This window comes from Gavialis gangeticus, unplaced genomic scaffold (genome assembly GCF_001723915.1).
Source record: "Gavialis gangeticus isolate Ggan-Ray unplaced genomic scaffold, GavGan_comp1, whole genome shotgun sequence".
Lineage (NCBI taxonomy): Eukaryota > Metazoa > Chordata > Crocodylia > Gavialidae > Gavialis > Gavialis gangeticus.
In genome coordinates this window covers 31,352,070-31,374,062 of record NW_017728995.1, presented here as the reverse complement: position 1 = coordinate 31,374,062, position 21,993 = coordinate 31,352,070, and the positions used below count along the sequence as shown (strand labels likewise).

Sequence of the window (21,993 nt, the reverse complement as noted above, 5' to 3'; positions counted from 1 at the left end):
GCGGAGCTGTACTGCTGAATTTTGCTTGTAGGCCTGGTCAGGCTTTATGCCCGTACAGTTTTAAAAAACGGTTTGCTTAACCATTTGGGCCTTGCGTGGTCCCAGTGGCTCAACTCTTGTTGCGCTGGCAAACACTAAACCCTGGGCAGGTGTTTAGGACAAAAATCCAAGCCTGGTTTCTGTAATGTACTGTACCAAAACCCATGTCGGTTCTCTTCCCTAATGAAATAGGGTAGGACTCCTTGGTATGTCTGCGTGCAATTTTTGTTGTATCCTGTGCAAGGGGTAGTGTAAAGCAAGTGTAGATGGAATTTTATTCTGCGTTAAAGCAAGACTCAGTGGCCTTTCCTTTCTGGGTCGTTTCTGTTCGCAAAAAAAGAAAAAAAAAATCCATCGAAGCATTTGGTACATTTCTGTTAGGTCCCCGGTTACAGCCAGGCACCAAACCTTGCAGCTCCACAGTGCGAGGAAACAGAAATGGAAGTGGCACTTAGCAGTCCTTGACGGCGTTGAGGTGCCGGGCTCAAGGTGAGAGCAGCTCCGTGTCCTGGGAGCGAGGGAAGGAGTAGCTGGGACAGCGGCTCTCCTCAACAGCCTCTCACCCCAGCACGAATGTGTCTGTTCTCAGCAGCAAGGCGCTGCCCAGCAGTTTACCCTTCAAGAGGTTCTTTGAAGGATTTTATTTTCAAAGCAGAGGATTTTAAGTTGAATTTGGACATGGGGCAGGGAGAAAAAATAGCGTTGTACAGATATTGTGAGATTTTCCAAATTGATCTAATTTTGTTACTTCTGAAAACCTTGTAAACGTGTAATTAATAGAGGAAAGGTTGGTTTTTTTTAAGCTCCACCCTATACTTGTATGTCTGTAAATACATTCCATAATGTCTAAGACTGTTAAGTATAAAGTCTAAAGATTGTGTACTTTATTTTAAATTGCCTGCCCGCTGCCAGGAGCATGCACTCGCAGCACGTCGATAAGGAAAGAAGAAAAACCTGGGTAATTTGAAATAAAGTTTTCAAACCTCCATGAACCAAAAGATTTCCTCTTGCCTTGCGTCAAGGGTGGCTCGCTGCTGGCGGGTCAGGCGTGCGCTTGCTTTCTGTTGAGAGCGCCAGTGCGTTTTCCTGGGCTGTAAAGTAACTCACGTGCAGTGACTTGTTCTTCGAGCATCACAGCTTGAGGGCTGCGGGCAATGGTGTGTTGTTTGCGGCCAGGAAAGGCTTGACCTCGCCAGACTCCTTGAGCCACGTGGCTTCACTTGCCCTTCTTCCTCTTGGGCTCATTTGAACAGCCCCCCACTTGCTCCTTACTGCTCCCCTTCCAACTCCAGTGCCTGAGCTGGAGGCTAAGGGGAGCCTCAGCATCACGCACCAGCGCAGCCTGGCTCTGCCCACCCCGCGTCTCAGCCAGCCCTCGCGCGGCCCTCTTGCTCTCTGTTGTCCATCGTCTCTGTCAAGCTATTGCATGCGGCTTCTTCTGGCACCTCAGCCTTCATCCTTTTCTCTTCCGTTCGCCTCTGTAATGCGCCATTCCCAAAGGCTCGCAACCTCTTCTTTTCCCCAGCGAGGATGCAGAATGGATGCCCGGGCGTCCTCCCGCCCTCCTCCAGCCAGACCAGGACGGGGGCTGCAGCACCTCCACTGCCACTGGGGCAGGCTGCTCTTTGTGATGCCTCATCTCACTCCTCTGCCTCTCAGGGCAGGTGCTTAAATTGTCAAAGGCCAGGTCACTTGGCTCTGCACTGATGACGGCGCCCAGGGCTGTGTAGGCACTCGCAGCTGGAACTGGCATAGGGGAAGGGCTGGAGGTGCGCAGGTTGTAGCTCATTGCAGGGGCAGAAACAAATCTCCCTTTGAACCAGCAGCTCGGTCTCATGGCCCCTTGTGTTCCCCAGCTTCCTCTTCTGCTTCTTGATGACCCGAAAGCCAAGGAGAGCAGCAGATTGGCAACCCCTGGGACCAGATGTCCTTCATTCTTATTAGGGCAGGGGCAGAGGGGCTTCCTCCCCTGGGCTGGGCTTTATAAAGCTTCTCCGACTCCTTGTAACGTGCAGGCGCTTCAGGGGTCGGTATCGGTGGGTTTCGCTCCGGAGGCCCAGTCGGACTCCTGGCCCCGGAAAGGAAGGTGACAGAATAACCCCGGGACCAGCACCAGTGGCATCCACTGACAACTGTCTTCGCAAGGGCACTCGCACCTGGCTGAGGAAGGGGGACCCAGACGGGAGAGGCCAGCACAGAGCATCTCTTTAGAAACCATTTTTCAGTCCTCTTCTCTTAATCCCTCCTCTGCTTGAAGGCACCAACCCCGGGGGAATTCAGTCTGTGCCAGGCCTCAGATGGCAGCTGGCGTTGCTCTTCTGTGCTCAGTTCTTTTGGGGAGGTAGAAGGGCACTTTTCCCTACCTCCCTATGATGCACATCTCAAGTGATTTCGCTCCAACTGCACCAGAAACAGCTACCTGTCAGCACAGCCCAGGCAAGGAAAATGTTGGCCCTGCAAGGAGGCTCGGCCAGCTGTGTGCGTGCGAGTTGCTGTTACAGCCCCAACAGCCGTGGCTGCCATGCAGCGCCTGCTGCAGTCAGCAGCCGGGGTGCGGATGTGCGCTGAGCAGGGGTAATCCCTGTCCATACTGCAGCAGGGAGAGCGGGCAGCAGGTTGTCGCCTGGCTGAGGCAGGCTCCAGCCCCTTCGGGCTACAGCTTTGCTGCTTGCACCTGGGAGGGTTTTGCTGGGCGCAGTTACAAAGTGCTTGGGCAGCAGCCTGCCAGAAGAGCCTGCTCTGCCTATTGGTGTGGGGGTACTGGAAGCCTCCAGCTCAGGCCCTGGTGTGCCGAGCATGGGAGGACTTCCCGCTCTCCCTGCCTCCCCTCCCCAGGCCCTGCTGTACTCAGCGGGTGCAGCTGTGTGGGAAACAGCACTGCCTGAGGCCCGTTCCCTCCCTCTCCTCCCCATGGCTGTGCCCTTTGTTGGACACCACTTCTTCTCTGGGCCATACCCTTCCCTGCAAGGACAGACTTTCAGTTCTCCCAGGTGTGAGGGGACGCGGTTCCTGCACTGCCTGCCCCTGCCCCAACAGCGCTGGCTGCAGTGGTGCTGACAGCTGGGCACTGCTGGTAGCGCAGATGCGGGGGCAGCCGGGGCAGCTTCCTGATGTACAAGTGCTGGACATCCGTGCGTCTCAGCTGGCTTTGCTTAACAACAGACGCGCTAAGCGGCACGTCCTCGCCTCAGTCCCCAGGCGCAGCTCCCACCGCCCTCGGGCACCAACCGTCTGGCAGCCAGCAACTCCTGCTCACCCAAGGCAGCAGCCGCAGGCCCCTCTGCCAGGGACATAAGCTGCCCCCAACAGCCCGACCCAACCCGGCACTGAGCTCTGCCCATGCTTTATTTCTCCCTCCTCACGCACAGCAGCAATCTTTTCTCCCATCTCAGCCAAGGCCTCCAGGACCAGCAGCCAAAGTTGGTGCAGGGCCATGTCGCTGTCACTTTTTCACTCCGGCCTTCTCCTTTTTCCCTTTGTCTTTGCCCTTTGCCTTCCCCTCCGGTGCCTTCTTGGCGATGACCTTGTAGGGGCCCAGGCTCTGGCGCACCATCGTGCCCCTCCACCAGGCCTGCAGCTGGGAGGAGGGAGAGCTGGTTAGTCTGAGACTCGGAGGCAGAGACTTCCCTGCCCACAACTGTGGCTCTTGAAGCTTTTTGCCATCAAGATGTTCAGCACTGCGCACACGCACAGCACTGTCTGCACACGCACCACTACACATGCACACGCACACACAGGATGGTATGAACAGGGTAGGGGTTTTCCACGGGGGTGTGCTCAGGCTGAGCACCAGCTGGGTGCTGAGCAGGAGATGCTGTCGGAGCCCTCACCCCTCCAGCCCTGCCCCAGGGCCTGTCCCTCCCCAGCAGCTGACTGCAGAGGCATCTGCCTGGGCCTAGAAGCAGCCTCGCTGTGCTGTCCCTCAACGTTTGCAGTCAGCAGCTTCCTGCCCGATGCTCGTGTCTTCCTGGCAGCAAGTGACTGCGGCCAGCTTGGCCGGCACCCAACCCAGCCTGGCCTTGAGAATGCCCTGCTCCCAGTGCTGGGAGCAGGGTCCCCACTGTCACTGGGGTGAACAAGAGTGAGCACTGAGCGTGGCAGCCTTCTCCTCTGCCCTCCCATTGCCATAGGGAGCCGCATCCTGTGGCCACGAGCAGCCTGGGAGGGTCTCCTGGGACACATGGCCTGCAAAGCCGGGGCTGGGGACCATGGACCTCTGCACCACCAGAGCTCTGGGTGCTGTTTGAGTGCCAAGCTGTGCTCCACGTGCCTGGTGATAGAACTGGCCAAACACACCTTTTCATCCATGTCAAGGAAGCAAGCCAGGGTTGGGCTCTAGCTTCGGTTTTCCAGGTCACCATTAAACAGGATTTTACTTGTAACGCAGTGCCTAGAGCCAGGCTGTCACGTACTTGCGTGCAGCAGCGCACCTGAGTTGTGGCTGCCCGCATGCCTGTGTGCACACACGTGGCTGTCTGAGCCCATGCATGTATGCCCGCCTGTGCAGCTGCTCCACTGGCCTTGGGCACGTGCCATTGCATGTGGAGCTGCAGCAGCTGCACATGGGAATTAGGTGTGCGACTGCATGTGCATTCACAACATGGTAACAGCAGGGTGGGGCTTTGCACGTCCAGCTGGCGTCAAGCTGGAGAGCCCCAGACTGCAACCGTCTCCCCTCCCGCAGGGCGTCCAGGAGGATGCACCCATTTTCCCCAAATACTTACGTTAACCACTCACACGGGACACGCGAGTTCTCTGGAGCAAAGCGTCAGCAGGGCCCAGGGGAAGAGCGTGCAAGCAGGAAGGCTCCAGGTCGTTTATCAGGCCCATGGCAGGGGACGCTTCACTGCCAGCAGTTTCCAGAGGACCTGCTTTAAAGCACCCACTGCCCCCAGTTGCCGCGTGGGCTCCTTTGGGCCTGGCCTGGGCACCAAGGCAATGAGTGCACTCCCCAGCGTGGCTTATTCACAGGGACTATGCTGAAAACCCTTGGTGGCATCGCCCAAGCTGCACAGACAGCTTGAGGGACCAGGGGCCTGGCCTGACTCCTAGGAGCTGCAGCCCATTTGCTTGGAGTCCTTTCCTGTCCCCTCTCACACTAGGGCTGGTACCGAGGTGCTGGTTCTACCGGAGATGGGGGAACGGATGGAGCACAGTCCTGCGAAGCCCCTGAGTGGAGCCCTTCACAGTGGTTGTTCCTGGCTGATGGGGCCTCACAGCGCAGCATGGGGAGCACTAGCTTCCCCTCTTTCTTACCTTCAAGACACTCTTGAGCTCTAGGGCATCCCTCTCCACCTTCTTCCTGGCCTCCTCCTTCTCCACCCGGTCTTCCAGGATGACTTGCTCGAACAGGCGGCACTGTGGAAGTGCACCGGTTGCGTCAGAAGGGCTCCCCAGGGCTAGCCTGGAGAGCGCCATGCCTTTCTCCCTGGGTTCTCCGCGTTCAGCCTTCCCTGGATCCGTAGTGCAATGTGCTTTGCCTCCACACTCGGCATCCTAAGACCCACTGCTTTAACTGGAAGTCTCCCCTTGCCCACAGGGTCTCCAGCCTCTGCTTTCAGGCTGCAGTGGGGGCATCTCACATGGCCCCATGGAGCAGGGGTGGGCAAGAAGCCGCCTCACTAGAGATGTGACCAATGCTTGGGGGCTGGCTGGGGGGACTATCTCTGCTGTGGGTTTCCTGGGTGTGGGGAGGGAGGGAGGTCACAGCACAGGGGGCTTGTGTAATCCAGCTCCCCAGTAGCACCTGGATGGCAGTGACTTAGTCATCATTGCCCATCACTGGCTGCTGGTAGTTCCCACTGCAAGCACGTGAGGATGTCGCGTGACCCCCTTCCTGCCATGGCATTTTCTGTCTCCCCAGGTTAGGCACAGGTGGGGGGGTTAGGTTTGTCCCTGCCCCTCACAGAGACCCTTCAGTCCCGTCAGGTACCTTGGGTCCAAAATAGGCATGGAAAACTAACAAGCGGTATTCCTTGGCCAACGTCCCACAGCGACCAGGAAATTAAGCTCCGTGGCTGTCCCCTGCATTCACCTGCCTGCTCTCTCCAGTGCCTTCGGGGCACCTCGGCTCTTCCCTCACTGGAGTGACTGGAGAGAGCAAGGCTGGGGAAGGATCCAGGGTCCAGTCTGCAGGAAGAACAGGTGGTGAAACCCTCCGAGCAGCTTGCTGATGTCTTACCTGCCGGGCGAGGTCCTGCAGCATCGCTAAATCGTTGGCCTTGGAGGTTTTCAGAGCGTTCAGCTCCTGCTGTTTGGCTTCTGTGTCCTTCTCGTACTTCTCCATCCAGTACTCCAGCTTCTCTTCCAGCTTCTGTGGGAGACAAGCCGGCACTTAGCCTGGTGACAGGATGCACAGGAACGAGGTTGCCCCAGGATACCAGAAGCTTTGTCATCTGCACCGTCCCAGACATCACTCTTTGGCTACAGACAGATGTTGCATTTTTCCCAGGATAAACCATTTTATTCCCACGCAATGCAATCATTCAGGTGTCCGCTGTCCCGGGACAAGCCCTGAAAAGGTTTAGGGGATAGGAGGGGCTGACAGTTTGTCCCAGCACATCTCAGAGTGCATCTGAACAGTTGAATCAATGGCAGAAATGTGGCACCACTTTCAGCCACTCGCATCATCCTTCCCACCAGGAGGTAGCGTGTATAAGGCAATCCTGGGATGTTTCTGCTCCAGGACAAACACAGGCACAACTTGTCCCGGGACAAATGCAGCATCTGTATCCAGCCTCAAGTTACACAAGACAGGGATGCCGCTGTGTGTCCCAAAGCTTCCAAAGACTGGGACACCAATGCCAGCATGGACCAGCCATCGGTCTGCTCGTCCGCAGGATGGTCTCTTCTGCAAGTCAAGCCATGAGGTGGGGATAGAGGCAGCACAGATATGGGCCCTGCATCCTCGGAGTTGCATGATCGAAAACCACTAGATGCTAGACCAGGGGCAGGCAAAATGTGGCTTGTGGTCCAGATGAAGCCCTCCAGGCCATCCTATCTGGCCCGCGGGGCCCCTAAAAGCTTTAGAAAATTAATATTTATGACAAGCTCCTGGCTGCTTGTCATGCAGCCCTTGATGGCTTGCCAAAACTCAGTAAGTGGCCCTGCACCCAAAATAATTGCCCGCCCCCTGCACTAGTCAAATACATGGTGAACCTCGGTGTGGCAGCTCCCAAGCTCCTGGACCACAGAAAAGCTCCTGTGGACCAGCATGCATCCTGCTCACCTGACTCGCGATTGGAAACACAGTGAAGGCTCTGGGGCTTGGTGCGATGCCTAAGCCCACTACAGACCACTTGTGGCCTTGCAGACGGGCAGTCTGGCAACCACTGCCTGTGTACAGACATCATCCCAGGCGTGGGTCCCGGAAGAACATCCACCCCGTCTTCACCCTGATGACTCTGCCCTACAGCCCGTCCTTTACGGGGGGAGGGGCAGAACTGAGGCACCAGATCCCCAGTTACAAGGGTGACCCTCTCTTTAGACCTTGCAGCCAATTTCTGGACATACCCCAAGCCCTCCAGGGATGAGATCCCAGGGGATGAGGCGTTCAGGACGTGGATCACGTTGCAGGGCACAGACTGTTTTGTAGACAGGTGCCCTCATGGGCATTTGCACACATCACTTCCTTCCGTTCAGAGTTGCAATAAAGCTTCATGGCAATGACCACAACTGCTGGCCTGAAAAGGTAACTCAAGGGAGGTGCTAGATGCTTTAACCTCTCTGGATTCCTGATTGACCAGAGTCCCCAGAAGTTCCTTCAATGAGACGCCTTCAGCTTCTGCCAAACACGTCCCCACCTGCACCTGGGCAATCCCTTCCCTTGTAACATTTCTGCTGAAGCCCGTTGTCTGAGAGACATCGGGCAAAACGATTTCGTTGCTCTGAATGTGTCGCTGCTGACTACTGAATCCCTTGGCCCTGCTTCTCCGCAAATGAAGGCGGCAGGTCTCTACGCAGACAACCCATCGTATGCTCAAATGCTAGCTCCCCTGCGGACAGTGCCCCAACCTGAAGGACTGCAGGTGGGGTGGAGAATCGGGAGTTAACAATTCCTGCAGCACTGCCTTTCCTAAACTGTTCAAAGACATGAACTAAGCTGGGCCCTCAGATGGATTTGTGTCCTGACAGGACTAATAGTCCCTGCTTTACACGCTGATGTTGTATGTCCTGCTGTGATCAGTGAATCATGGAGAAGTGGGGCTGGAAGGGACCTCCAGAGGTCACATTTAGTTCAGCCCCTGGTGTCTGTCTTTCTAAATAGGTTACATGGGAGACACTAACCTTTATTAACGGGGTTTGAAGGCAATGGGCTTTTAGTTACAAGAAAGACCCTTTCAACGGTGGGAAACTTGATTCGGACCCTGACTCCACAATGACACGTGGATACAACAGGTACGTGCAGCCCACCTGGCAGTTACTGCTAATTGTCCGTTATCCTCCCTGGGGGGCGAGGGGTCCTTCTTAACAGACAGACCAGGAGGAAGCAGAAATCCAGTGACATAGATCTGTAGTTTCCTTCGTTGCCTATTCTGTGCTCAGCTTCCCCTGGCAGCCCCTGGGCCTGTGAAGCTGTCACCTGGACTTACTGCCCTGGACCTTGCTGCATCTGGACCTCGCTCTGTGGCTGTGCTGTTTGCAAGGGAAGTGCTTTACTGGAAGTGGAAACCCAATTATCCAAACCCCTTGTGATGGGGGCAGGAGGGTCCATCCCATTCAGACAGACAAAACTCCTTCTGCCCCGAATTCTGATTTGGGGACATTTCTGCAGATTTACAACAATCCAAAATCCAAGTCACCTGTGTTAATGATCTTTTAAGGGCAAGATGTGCTCTGCTACAGTCACACACCAGTAATGTTGTATTTGCAAAACAGCAGCAGCCTTGAAGCTGCCAGAAGGCTAGATGGGGCCGAGCTGCGTTTCTTTGGGCACTAATTGCTGCCAAGGGAATCCGCTGATCTGACGTGTCTCAGCTGTGGCTTTAAGGCCTAATTACAATCATTTCAATCACTCACCGCCTGCTGCTGCTTGAGGAAGTTTTCAATTTCCATGTGGGCTCTGACCTCCTCATCGGTTTTGGTCCTCAGCATCTGTAATCAACCCAGACAGAATGGGTCGGTGGGTCTCTAGGCACACGGTGCCAAGAGCCAAGCAGAGCTGGTGACAAACTCCTGACTGCAGTGAATGAGAGGTTTTTCTCCGAGAGACCCATGCGCATGACGATGGGGACAGGTTTTGTTTCCCAGCAAGAAGCCAACGGGGCTACAGAAATGTGTGGTATCCAGGTACCAAAGAACCCGTGCTGGTGGCCTTCCCGGGGCGAGGTAGCAGTGGGCCCTTCCATGGGTATGGAGAAGTGGTGTAGGGCTTCCCTGGATCTAGATGTGCCCAGGTACTTGCTCCAAAGCACATCCACCATTGTGATGAAGGGTGGGAGCAAGGGGTTGTCATGCTGTCCTGGAGGGGTGGAGCGCATCACAGCAGGACCCCTCTCCTCCACACCAGCCACAGGTTTGCACTGGTGCCCTAGGAAACAAGGTTCGGGACCCCACGCATAGAATCAGCATGGGGAATCCTTTTCCTGAGCAGTTTTGGCAGGATCCCAGCTGGAAAGGCTGCACTCTGCTCTGGGAAGCACAGGGTCCGGTCAGAGGGAAGGGGCATTTCCATTGCACTGCAAAACGCCTCTTGGCTCTCCAGTGGCTGAACGTCGAGGTCAGGCAGGCCCCACTTGGCCGGCTCCTTCCTGACTAGCTGGAGGTGCTTTATGGACCAACTGAAGGGGAGCACTTACCTCAATCTCATTGTACAGGTTGTTCTCCACATCACTGCATTTCTTCTGCGTCTGGAAGACCTGGAGCTCCGTGTTCTTCTTTATGTAGCGGCTCTCCATGTCTGTTTTGGCCTTCAACTCTTGAAGCTGGTCTTTGAGGTAGGCGATCATCTCGTTGCGGTTCTGAGAAGAGGTGGGAGGGACAAGATCAAGAACTGTCGGGTCCAAGCCAGCTCCCAAGTTTCTGGAGCCTGCTGCTCTGTGCCGACCTCACTTCTGTCATTCCACACATGGCACAAAATACATAAAAATAAATTATTGGGTTGTGTTCAGCCTGATCTTCAAAGGGAAGCCTGATTTGTGATCAACCCTACACCTGGCAGTGATTGGAAGGAGCTAGAGGTTGGAGAGAAAGCGGAGGCCTCTGTGGCCCCGATTCAGAAAGCTAGTTGAGTATGTGCCAGACAACAAGCATGAAGCCATCCCTTGACTTCAGTGATTTAAACTCAGTCATGTGATGAAATAACTGCTGGTGTTGGGGTCTGTGTCTGCGCAAGCTTGGGTGCACCCCAGCCTCTATGCCTCTTTTTGCCCATCTGCATCAAGGGGATGAAGCCACAGTCCCATGGGACTGAGGTTTTAATGCTGTAGTTTGCACGGCGTGTTGGGTCCCTTGGGTGACAACGTTGCTAGCTCTGTAGACACCTACAAAGCAAACATAAGACCAGGAGAAAACTGAACCTTGCTCTGCCCCTGTGGGTCCCTGAGGGTTGGAAGCAGTGCTCGCTCTGAAATCTTACTGTGCTAACAGCACAGATCGCATCACAAAGGTGTGCAGTGTGCGTGAGTTTGGGTGCCAAGCACCAGCCACACAGTCCAGGAGCCACCAGCCCTTCCCTGCTTGCTTTTACATGCAGTGGAGAGCTGAGCTTTCCAGCAGCGAGTCCTTCCCCAGAGCTCCCTGGACCGTGTCTCTGAGCGTGTTACAAGACACGTGGACGCCCCCGGAAGGAAGCGAAGGGACAGGTTGACTCTATCAGCCTGCTTTTGTGGAGTTTCTTTGGCTTTGTTTCTCAGCTAGGGATGAGTATCCAGGGCGGTAACTCGGGAGAAGTCTCTGCAATGTGAAAAGCGTGCGACTCCATCCAAAGAATGGAAAGGCCGCAGAGCCCAGGCTGCAATTATACGAGACCAAACCGAATGCATCTGGTTTTACTCCCGGGCCACGTGCCTTTAATTACACCATCAGGGCCTTCCTGTTTGTTCGCTGTCACGTTGCAGCGGGTTTGACGTTCATCAACTTGAAGCTTGCGGCTGGCGATGAAAAACCGGTGCGCCGGGACTGAAATGGTGTGAAGCTCACAGAAAGGCATAGATCTTGTCTCTCAAGCACCATCGCATTCCCCAGCCGTGTCAACATGGAAAAATGCCACAGGAGAAAAGCCGGTTCAATAGCACTGTGTTTAAAAGCCAGCACCGCCTGAGTCATTTGAAAGGTTTCCTTTTAAGAAGAGCTTGGAACAGGCAAAGGGAAAATCCTTCCCCTCCCCAACAACGTTATGTCCCATTGGATATATTTAGGGAGAGCAGGCTGTGTTTATAAAGCCTCGGGACAACGGAGGTGCTTGGAGGAGGATGTTTTTGTGGGTTGGAAAGTCAGGCATCCACATTTTTTAAAGCTTTCCAAGCCCAAATATCAGTTAACCACCCAAATGGTCATATGACTCCAGACAAACTGCTTTCAAATGAGTGGAGATGTGACCTATTTATGCCCCATTAGGCTTGTTGTTTTTCCTTCTTCGATTTCCTTTGGTATGAAATAATGGAGGGGAGGGGGAGTTAGGATGGGGAGAGACCAGGCATATCCTGTTTAGAAAGAGAGGCTGAGGGGGGACATGAGAAGGGTTTGCAAAATACTAAATGGTGAAGAGAAAGTCAAGAGGGTTTTATTCTTGACCGTCCCTCGCAACACAAGAAGGAGGGGTCACAGCATGAAACAAGTAGGTGGTAAGTTTAAAGCGAACAAAGGCAGTTCTTTTTTGCACTGTGTGGCATTAACAGCGTGGGACTCATTGCCACCAGATGTGGTGGGAGCTGAGAGTTCGGCCAGAGTCACCAAGGGGTTGGACACGTGCCTGGAGGAAAGGGGATTCAGTCGCTATTGAGAATGGGAGCAAGGGGCATGGCTTCTGAATCGGACCTTCCTGGACCTTCAATGCTGGAGGCTGCAAGGGAGAGAGGAATAGGGGAGAAAACCGTGCTCAGACCCAGGTCACTCTCCCTTCCAGCCTCCGCTCTCTGCCCCCGTATGATGCAGGAGACCAGGCAAGATGCTCTGCGCCGGTCGGTGGCAGTTCTGATGTCCCGGCAGACAGACACGGGAGTTGGTGGCATGGCTGCCTCACCCATGCTGCCCTCCGGTGTCACAAGGGATTCAGGAGTGAGGGAGGGAGGGAGGTGGTGGGTGCTCTAGTGGGAAAATGCAGCTTGCAGACGGATGGGATGGGATAGCAAAGCTGCACAGGGACCCTAAGGATGGATGTAGGGTGAGACAGTGACCTACTCGGCTTCTTCCTTAATTCTCTACTATAAACCCAGAAAATAGTCTGAAGCCAGGAGGTTCAGCTGAGACAGGCCGAACTGCCATTTCTCCTGTACCTGTTCCTTGGGCATTGTGGTGTGTTCCTCGCCCACGACCAGCCTTCAGTGCTGCAAAGGATCTTGGTGTCTGGGATGCTAGTAGCAAACGGAGAGGCTCTTCCCGCCTGCAAGAACCAGCCTCAGCAGTGCTTGCGAGGGGAAGTGGGTAGGAGGGTGGTTGGGTCAACACTTATTTATCTTGATTTATAAGAGCTTGGGGTCCATCTGGAACGCTGTGTGCTTCATAATGAGTGGAATAAATTCCTGGGCTGTACGTTTGGGATGACTTCAGCTCCGAAACTGCCAGACCTAAGATGCAGGCTCATGGAGCACACGTCCAAAATGATCACTCATCGGACTGAGGACAGTGCCAAAACCTCGGCACTGCCTGACGGGACCTCCCCAGGCCACTGCAAGTCTTAGTCACTCTGCTCCTAAACGTCAGGTCGGGAAACGGTCTCCCGCTGGTCCGGGACCACGCACTGCGTGACTTGACTCGGTAGGAAATGACCTTCGGGTCCAGGCATTTTGATTTAAAGCTGGTTTAAGTGCCCACCCACCATCACTTAGAGCACAGCTGGTGGCAAACAGAAGAGTAGTAGCCAACCCTCTACAGAGCCCACCAGCCAGCAGGACCAGTACACTCCCTACACATTTGTACCCATTGCATGGCAGACTGGCTCGCGTGTGGCTAGCAGACCCAAGCTGGGTTCCAGGATGACGTGAACTGTAGATGCGGCCAGGTCGGATGGTGGCTCACATCCCAGAGGACTGTCTTTAATCAGCTCAGGCCGTCCAGGTTCTGTCGCTGAGAAGGCCCCAGTGTGGCCTAGTTGTTCTGGCAATGACCCTTGCAGGTCTAAGGAAATGGCCAGTTCCTACAGCAAAGCTGGCAGAGCTCATGACAGCTGGGTAATTCTCATTATCTGTCATCCCTTTTAGAACAGGGAGGATTGAATCCAAATGAATACTGCTACCATGTTAAGACTAAGCAGTTTCAATTGCAAGGAACAGTCCAACAGAGCCCTTGGGAATGTAGGGAGGGGGATTATCACCAGCCTTCCACCTTGTGCCCTAAATGCAGGCGCGTTGCTATGACTTTACCTTCTCTGCCATCAGCCTGCAGCAGTGCGTGCGCCTTTAGAAAACACCACAAAACACTCCACTGCACACGTTTCTCCCACAGGGCAAGGCTGGGTGACAGATGTGAGTCATGTTCCATAGCGTGCAATGGTGGTACCCACCGACAAGGATTATAAGTGCCTATCTAGAATGCATCCAAATAAAACCTGCAGATGCAAGCTGTGTTAACATGTGCAACCTATCCTCTGCTAATTGTTGTATAATGTGCACCATAAAGCCTCCAGGATGCATACAGCCCCTGGGCTAATGGCATAGCTGGCACTTTATATTTCCTGATGTGTTGTGATTAAGCATAACCTGTACATTACTTTGGCATTCAATAATTAACAGGCATAATCTGGATAGACTATTGCCACTCAAACATGGCCAACTTAGCAAGTGGCTGTTTTTGTAGGCTGCTATGTAACGTCAGCAATCGTTGCAGCTAAGGTGCTGTAATTGCTAGAAATGAGCTGAAATCGCTGATGACGGTGGTGTGCAAACCGAAGGAGTACAACAGAGGTGGGTTACTGTCAACACCATAATTAGTGTCAAGTTAACAGCTCCAAACAAATGCGTACAAGGGCTATACCTGGAGCAATGAATGTGTTTTCCTTGTTCCATGGTGATATTTGCTCGCTTTTGTTTTCTCTTCCCCTTCAAAACCCAAGAACGGAGTCTGCCATATGGGTTTTAGTCGTTAGACCCTCCTATTGTCACTACTCAATGTGCTCCATAATCAACATGTTTTAAATTAGTTGGAAAGGTGCCAAATTATGCAAGTCTCTGTAAAGCTGCCTGTTGGAAATCCCCTGGCGAAATGAATATAAATGATTCTCCCATGGGTGTTATAATGGCTGAGGTTATTTCTGGCACTGGGAGGAAAGCAGGATGTGAAAGCAGTTCTGTCTTAATTTGTTAGCCAAGGCAAAATCAGTAAGAAACCTGGGAAGAGGATTTCAAGCCGGAAAAAATACCAGAACTAGCAAAGAGCCAACATAGCGAAGGTGCTAAAGGAAGAGAAGGCAAAGCTGGAGGAGAGGCAATCACCTCAGTAACTGCAAAAGGTTTAATAAAGCCAAGAAAGAAGGAAGTCCCAAGAGCCTGGCAGCTGCTGCTTGGAGCTACGACAAGCACACAATAGGACAGAACAGAGCAGACATGTTGGGCTTTGCAAGCACAGACTTTGGCACCAGATCCAGATAAGAGCAGCTGGTTTTCTACTTGTGCGTTTTGGAGTGGCTACCCCTTAGGCTGGGGAAGTGCCCGGAGTGGTACCTGCCATTCCCCGCAGGACATCCAAACCTGAACTGGATGAGACACTGCAAAAGGGAACAGGCAGACTATAATCTTCCAGGAGCTGCCACATTGCCTGAGGCTGACTGAAACAACCAGCTCATGTTGACAGGAGGTCAGAAGGCTTTAGGCTCCTCTGTTTTGTCCCTTCAGGCCCAGAAACAGGCTCCAGTCCCAATTCCAGTGGTAGCAGATCAGTATAGACCAAGCCACACAACTCCCTTTTTGAGACCTGACTGTGCCCTCAAAATCCTATAGTTGCACTGCCAAGCTGAAAACACTGAAATCCTCTAGAAAATCCTCGCCCTTCATGGTCTTGCCAAGCTTTTGTGCTCCTCAGATTATCCTTTTCACCTCCTGCTTGGCTAATTATTTGCTTGTTTCAGCATTGCTGCCACCATCCTCCTCTTTGGGAATTCCTGGTTCTTTCTCTGGCGTCCTCCTTTTCTTCCCCCTACACAACCCAACTTCATCTGTCCCTGTGCCTCTGCTAGCACTTCTGTGCTGGTGATCCCAGCATGGGAAATGTACTTTCCCACTCCAGCATGTCTTTCTGCTCCCTGATGCTACTTCTGGACGTTTTGCTTTTCTTCAGATTTAAATATGGCTATAACCAAGGCAATTTTGCAATCATGGTAGCATTTTCAGTGTCTCTTCCTCGTCCATGCTGTCTCCAAGTCAGTTTTCTGCAGCTTCAATGGAAAAGTAGCTCTTCCTCAACATAGCGATGCCCAACTGATTTTCTGGCTTGCCTACTACAGCATCCTTCCCTCCAGACTCAGCTACATTGTTGAGAGTACCGTGACCACTTAGCCACTCAGCTGCTTCGCTCTTTTATTCAGATCTACCTGCTGTCTCCTCCTCCCCTACTGAAACAATCACCAGATTCTTGCCTTTGAGACCCACTTTGACCCTGCTTCTGCCCCATGTCTGCTTGTTTCTTATCATGTTCTCTTCACTCCATTGGTGACATCAGTCTCATCGCTGCATTTCCATCTTGCTTTCTCTTCCATGGCAGCCCCTCTGCCTGGATAACTCTTCCTGACAGCTTCACTATTTCCACTGAACTCCTTGGAAACCCACCCATTTCTTCAAACACTGCTCCCTGTCAGTCCCATCCCAATCACCAGCCCCTCCAAGTCCCCCCATGCATTCTCATCTGATCTTTCTTTGTACTGCACGCTCCCAGAGCTTATAGCCATACAGCCCTGGTCAGTGCTTGTAAACTAATCAGCAACTGTTCAATACCCAGGACAGCGATGCTGTATCTGCCCTCACTCTTCTGTTTCTACTTGTACCAAAAGTGAATTCCTGGCCTTGTAACATGTGCACTTGCATCCTTTTCCCAGGGACTCGGGAGCTGCCAGGGATGGCAGATCTGAATCTGTGCATGCTCGTTAACACGCTTCCCCTCTGGCATTTGGCCTGTCTCAAGTGCTCTCACCTGAAGCTCTAACTCCATTTCTTTCTTGACTTCTTGCAGCTGCTTCTGGAGGGATTTTATCTCCTTCCTTCCTTTCTCCTCTCTAGAGAAAAAAGGAAAGGAGGAAAAAAACAGTCTTTTAGATGCAGCCAGAGAGATAAGGGTTAACTGTTTATCTAGAAAGGGGATTTCCTGCTGTCTGCTGCACTATTGAACACCTTATAGGACACTGCTCTGATTATCCTGCCGGTTCAGAGACCAGTACAGTCGATGCCTTAGGCAGGCAGCTCTGCACGCCTCTCTGGTACCCTGGCTTACTGGGAACAAGCATTTTTATTTTATCCATTTTAAGCTTCAGGGGGGCTACATATCTGACAGGCAGGAGCTGGAATACCACTGCAGCACAGATGACTTGGTCAGTAAATCCACAGTGAAGCAATATGACGTTCTTGTTTAAGCAAAAACCCACTGTCTCCTCAGGACCCATGTGGACTTGAGAGAGACTCAGTTTATATGCTTGAAAGGGTGGAAGCACTACTGTTTTCAGCCCAGATGCCTGGCCCTAATTGGCAAATTACACAGAGTTTGGGTTTTACGTGAAGGTCTGTTTCTAAGGGAGAGCTTTAAAATCATCTACGTATTTAAAAAAAGCAAATACAAAAAACAGGTCTGTTTAAATTTTCAAATCAGTAAGGGGTACGTACAAAGACCAAAAGTTACAAAAATGTTTACTCTTGAAAACAACGTTCTTGAAGCTTTTCATCTATCCCCGAATATTATGGACCTTGATTTTAAATAGACTTCCTCAAGCTTTCTACTCTACCTTTAGAAACCAGAGAACAATAGAAGAATAGGACGTCTGCCATGGCCAATGGTTTTTGAGCTCACATTTCCCTTGCCTGTTTCATTCCTGATTCCCCCCCCCCCCAAAGGATTTATGCTTATAATCTATTATCAATTCAGTGCCATGATGGTGTATGGCACTTGATAAATTAATTAGCATGACAAGATCTTGCCCTAGGAGCTTATGGTCTCATACAGACTGTCAGCATCTGGGTGAATGTGATAAATTAGGAGGTCCTAATAATGAATTCCATTCCTGCTGCAGGCTGAAGCTGCTTTTAGACTCATGGGTTGATTGTTAAAACCAGACAAGTTTTACTGAAAGTCGCATAAGCGTCACTCCAAAGCATGCGTATGTGGTGAAGTCACCTATAGCAGTGATTATTAGACACAAGTGATGGGGTGGACTATAAAGTGAGGTGCCTTTTTCAAATTCAGTAATTCGTCCATTCATTTTCAATGTGACGCACTAGCTAGTTATGCCACAGGCAAGTCCCACTATTCATTTCTCCCTCTGCCCCCTGCACCGGTAAGTAGAAGAGATCTCTTCATTTCTGAAACATGGAACTCCTGTTTTGGGCAGCAGGTGAAATTATACACTTCCCCTCTAAATCCTGCCTACCCCAGGGATCAGCCCTGCTTACAGCTATACAGCAAGTCCCTAGGGTGGAGAAGTAAAGCTGTGATATGCTGTTGAAGCACTCAGCTTTGCTTGAAATCAAGGTATGCAAAATGCAAAATGTAGCTTGGGCTGTCTACGCCAGTGGTCTCCAACCTTTTTCAGTAGATCACCTCTAGCATTTAAAAGCAACCCAAGATCTACCATGCATCACTGCCGCCACCCCCCTCCCCCCACCGGCTCAGCAGGTAAGTCTGTGGGGAGGGAAAGGAAAGGCAGATTGAGGCAGAGGGAGAAAAAATTATTTGGGGGCGCACCTCCCCATCAGGTAAGTACCATCTGGCCGGGGCCCCACTCAGCTTACCCCTGCTCCTGCCTCTGCGGCACTGTCCCTCACCGCAGGGGCCTCAATCTAGCCCCCGCCCCTTTCCTCCCCAGTGGACTGACCTGCTGGGCTGGGGTGCACGTGTGCATGCCTGCGGGCACTCAGCCCCCCACCCCAGCCTTAGATCAACTCCAAGAGGCTCCGAGATCTACTGCAAGAGGCTCCGAGATCTACCGGTGGATCAAGATCTACTGGTTGGTGACCAATGGTCTGTGCTCTGGGAGGTGCCAGCTTGGAGGCAGCTTGGTAGCACTTGGAGGAAAGGGGCTGTGGAATGGCAGAAGATTCCCCCTTGGTGGGACCTTCCCCTTTCTGTGATGGCTGCCACACCAGGCCCTCCCACACCAGTAGTGTAACTATAGGCAGGTGTGGTAATGCATTTAACCCGGCTCCTCACTTGACTAAGAAGACAGAGACCAGAGGTGCTGATACTGCTTATTTCAGTTACATGTTCTGAGATAAGGAATCCTGCATGCCTTGTTTTGTCTTGATATATTACCCTGTGCACGGATGTTAAGTTTATTTTTCTCTCTGTGAAACCAGAAACTGATAACTCTTTCTATAAGCACAATGTTTCACTCTTCTTTAAGTAAGTATGCCTGTGTGTGTGTTAGATCAGTGATTTACTGTCCAAGGTCGTGTTTTTTTCTCTCTCTGTCTTAAGTATAAATATGCCTGTAAACTTATAGAGTTCGAGGATTCCTTTGAAACAGACAAGTGGGCGCTTCCCCTTACTGTATGAAATCCTCCCTGTAATCACAGTATAGCCCTCAATAAAGAAAAGCTGGCTCTGTCAGTTCTGATTCAACCACAACGCGAAGTTTGATTTCTTCCACACAGGCAATGGGGGTGCCTGCCCCAGGGGCCAATTGTGATGGGGTCTCTGGAAGGAGTCACTGCTATCTGCCCAGGGCACAGAAACTGCTTGTCATGTCTCCATCTGGTACTGAAGCTGGAGCCCCAGAGTCAGAGCTCTGCACCTGGAGCTGCAGCAAACTCACTCTGTGCAGGCTGGATGCAGAAGAGCGCTTGTAACATGGGAAGGGAGGGAGTGGATGTGGCAGGGACGAGGGCTGGAAGGACCAGAAGAAGCACTACGCCTCATCTTTCACTGCTTTAAGGTTGTCAATGGACCTGGGGCCTGCAGAAGAAGAAAGAACAGATTCTTTGCTGCTCTAACTTCCCCAGGAGCCAGAGAGTCCCAAGGTCGGGAAGTCATAAGTGGGCCACTGCAGCCAGCACACTCCATTGTGTCTGGACAAACCAAAGGCCTGGAGGGGTTACACTAGCCCAGCTGACCTCCTGAGGCTCAAACCTGGGCAAATTCCCACTGCAGGCAAATGCCAGGCCCAGCAGTGCACTCCCCTGAAATGTTTCTGTGGTGAATGATAGTAATGCACCTAGAGAGAGACACATGGGGAAGCCATGCTCTTCTGTACTGTCGGGCCATGCCCAGAGGGGCAGAAGTCCCTTCCCCCCAGGGAACGGCGCTGTGAAAGTGCTTTCCATAGCCCTAACCTGATGATGAGGTTGTGTAAGTTATTCTTCTTCTCCTTCTCTCTCTCCACGGCTCGTAGCAGGCTCTGAAATGTTCCTGAAGTCTCTATCTCCAGCAAGGTCTCTGCAATCACCTGGCTGGCATACTGCCTGCCGACAAGAACAAGGAGAAAGACCTTATTTGCTGCTATTTTGCGCCTGGCTCTGCTAAATAGGCCTCACTCCTCTTTGTTGCTAAAAAGCTATGGTGATGCCATGCATGCCCTGCTTCTGTTTTATTCAGATCCTTTTACTAAGCCAAATCCAAGGTTATGGCTACCATGTAATTCCCATTCACACACCTGGAGTATTTCATATTATGGTGCCTTAAAAGATTAAATGTAGTCGAGCTGTTACTGGTTCGTACTGATACTGCAGTTGCTGCAAAAGTTTTGGGCCATCAGGGAAGTCCACTGTGTTAGGTCCTGTACTGACTTTTACCAAGCTACAATCCTGGCCTGGAAAGCTTACCACTGACCAGCATGTGGAATTTCACATGCTTACATTTCAATGGCAATCTTCCAGTCATTTGGGATTTTCGTTCTCTTTTTGTATTGAATTGTCTTGAGCCCCTTTGTTTTCCTTCATTGCTTAATAATATAGGCCAAGGTTTCAAAAATATGAGCCTAATAGTAAATTTCTCCTTTGTTTTAATGGGTGCTGCCAAGTGATCAGAACTTTTGCCAACTCAATCTTTTTAACAGAGGCTAACTATGAGCTAGTGTGTTTCCCTGCTAACCTTTTGGCCATGCTGTTTGCTGTGTTCTGTAAAGCAGGGTGGAGTGCACTGCAGTAGCCATGCTGGAGAGGCATCATATGTTACACTGGCTGATCTCAAGAGACAACGCTCAGTCTGTGAAATGGCTGTCACCGTATAGCTGTGCTGAAGGAGCCACTTGGTCTCAAGCACTAGAAGGCCAGAACTGGCTGGTTCCTGCAGTGAATCACTGAAAGGCCGCCAGTGCAAATTCTAGATAAGTCGGCAGTGACCAGATGTCACAACCATGGGCCTCGCTGGGCAGATCTCTGAGAAGTGAATGGGCAGTCTCATCAGTTTGTTTCCTACTGAACAGCCATGCTATTTCTCCAGCTCCTTTTTCCAGTAAATGGCTTTTCTGCTGTCAGTCAAAGCAGCTGCCAAGACTGAGGTCAGGACTGGGCCTACTGGCATCTTGGGCTAGTGTGGGTAAGGTACACCAGCTCCTGTAACCAACCGCCCACAAGACAGCCATGTGGTTGGCTGGTCCTGTCACCTCTGACCAGGTCCCCATGTACAGCTGGGTCAAACCAGGACAGCAATTGGCATGAGTTCAGAGTAAGACTTGCACTCGAGCCTCCATGGCTACAGCAAGACATCTTAACTGTCACAATGCTCCCCAGGGCTGAATGGGTCTTGGAAACTACGGGTGCCTGTACATGAGCATGAAGGTTGCTCTGACAGAAGAGTGGTCGCTCCTTAAGGAGACGATCCCCCAAGCCCAAAAGGAGGTAATCCCAACACGGATCAAAGGGGGCAAGAGGGCACAAAAGCCCCCATGGCTCACCAAAAGCATATGGGAATAACTCCTAGCCAAAAGGGAGGTGTACACCCAATTGCAGGGAGCGGCCATCACCAGGGAGGACTACACTGCGGTTGCTCAGGGCTGCAGAGGGGAGTCAGGGAGGCCAAGGCGGAGATGGGACTGGGACTAGCTTCCTGGATCAAGGACAACAAGAAGTCTTTTTTTAAATACATAGGGGCAAAAAGAAGATACCAGGTAACGTGGGGCCCTGCAAGACAAGCTAGGAAATTTGGTCGTCGCACCAGATGACAAAGCTAACCTATTTAACGACTTCTTTGCCTCCATTTTCCTGAGCGGGGACTGGAACAGCCACCCCCCTGCTGGGCCCCCTCTTAAACCCCAGGGGAGGTGCACCTAGGCCAAGGGTCAGTGAGGAACTAGTTAGGGAACTTCTGGAAGGACTGGATGTATTCAAATCAGCTGGTCCAGACGATCTCCACCCCCGAGTACTGAGAGAATTGGCTGAGGTCATTGCGGGACCCCTGGCATGACTGTACGAGCGCTCGTGGTGCTCTGGTGTGGTGCCAGAGGACTGGAAGAGGGCCAATGTGGTTCCCATTTTCAAAAAAAGGAGGAAGGAGGACCCGGGGAACTATAGGCAGGTTAGTCTGACCTCATTCCTGGGCAACCTTTTTGAAAGAATTATCCTGGCGCATGTCCACGAGGGGCCAGCAGGGGAGGTTATGCTTAGGGGCAACAAACACGGGTTCATTAGAGGCAGGTCCTGTCAGACCAAACTCGTGGCCTTCTAT

The 21,993-nt window shown here is 52.2% G+C and overlaps 1 protein-coding gene across 1 annotated transcript in view; it reads right to left on the bottom strand.

Moving 5' to 3' along the window:
• Positions 1-3,363: 3,363 nt before the first annotated feature.
• Positions 3,364-21,993, bottom strand: part of IQCG (IQ motif containing G) — a 34,502-nt gene continuing 15,872 nt past the window's right edge. Inside the window, exons 4-10 of the mRNA XM_019503054.1 lie at positions 19,662-19,790; positions 16,318-16,399; positions 9,837-9,998; positions 9,058-9,132; positions 6,221-6,352; positions 5,296-5,397; positions 3,364-3,616 (exon numbers count right to left, since the gene is read on the bottom strand). Coding sequence (XP_019358599.1) covers positions 3,482-3,616; positions 5,296-5,397; positions 6,221-6,352; positions 9,058-9,132; positions 9,837-9,998; positions 16,318-16,399; positions 19,662-19,790 — 817 coding nt within the window. The 3' untranslated portion in view covers positions 3,364-3,481. The remainder of the gene's footprint in view (positions 3,617-5,295; positions 5,398-6,220; positions 6,353-9,057; positions 9,133-9,836; positions 9,999-16,317; positions 16,400-19,661; positions 19,791-21,993) is intronic.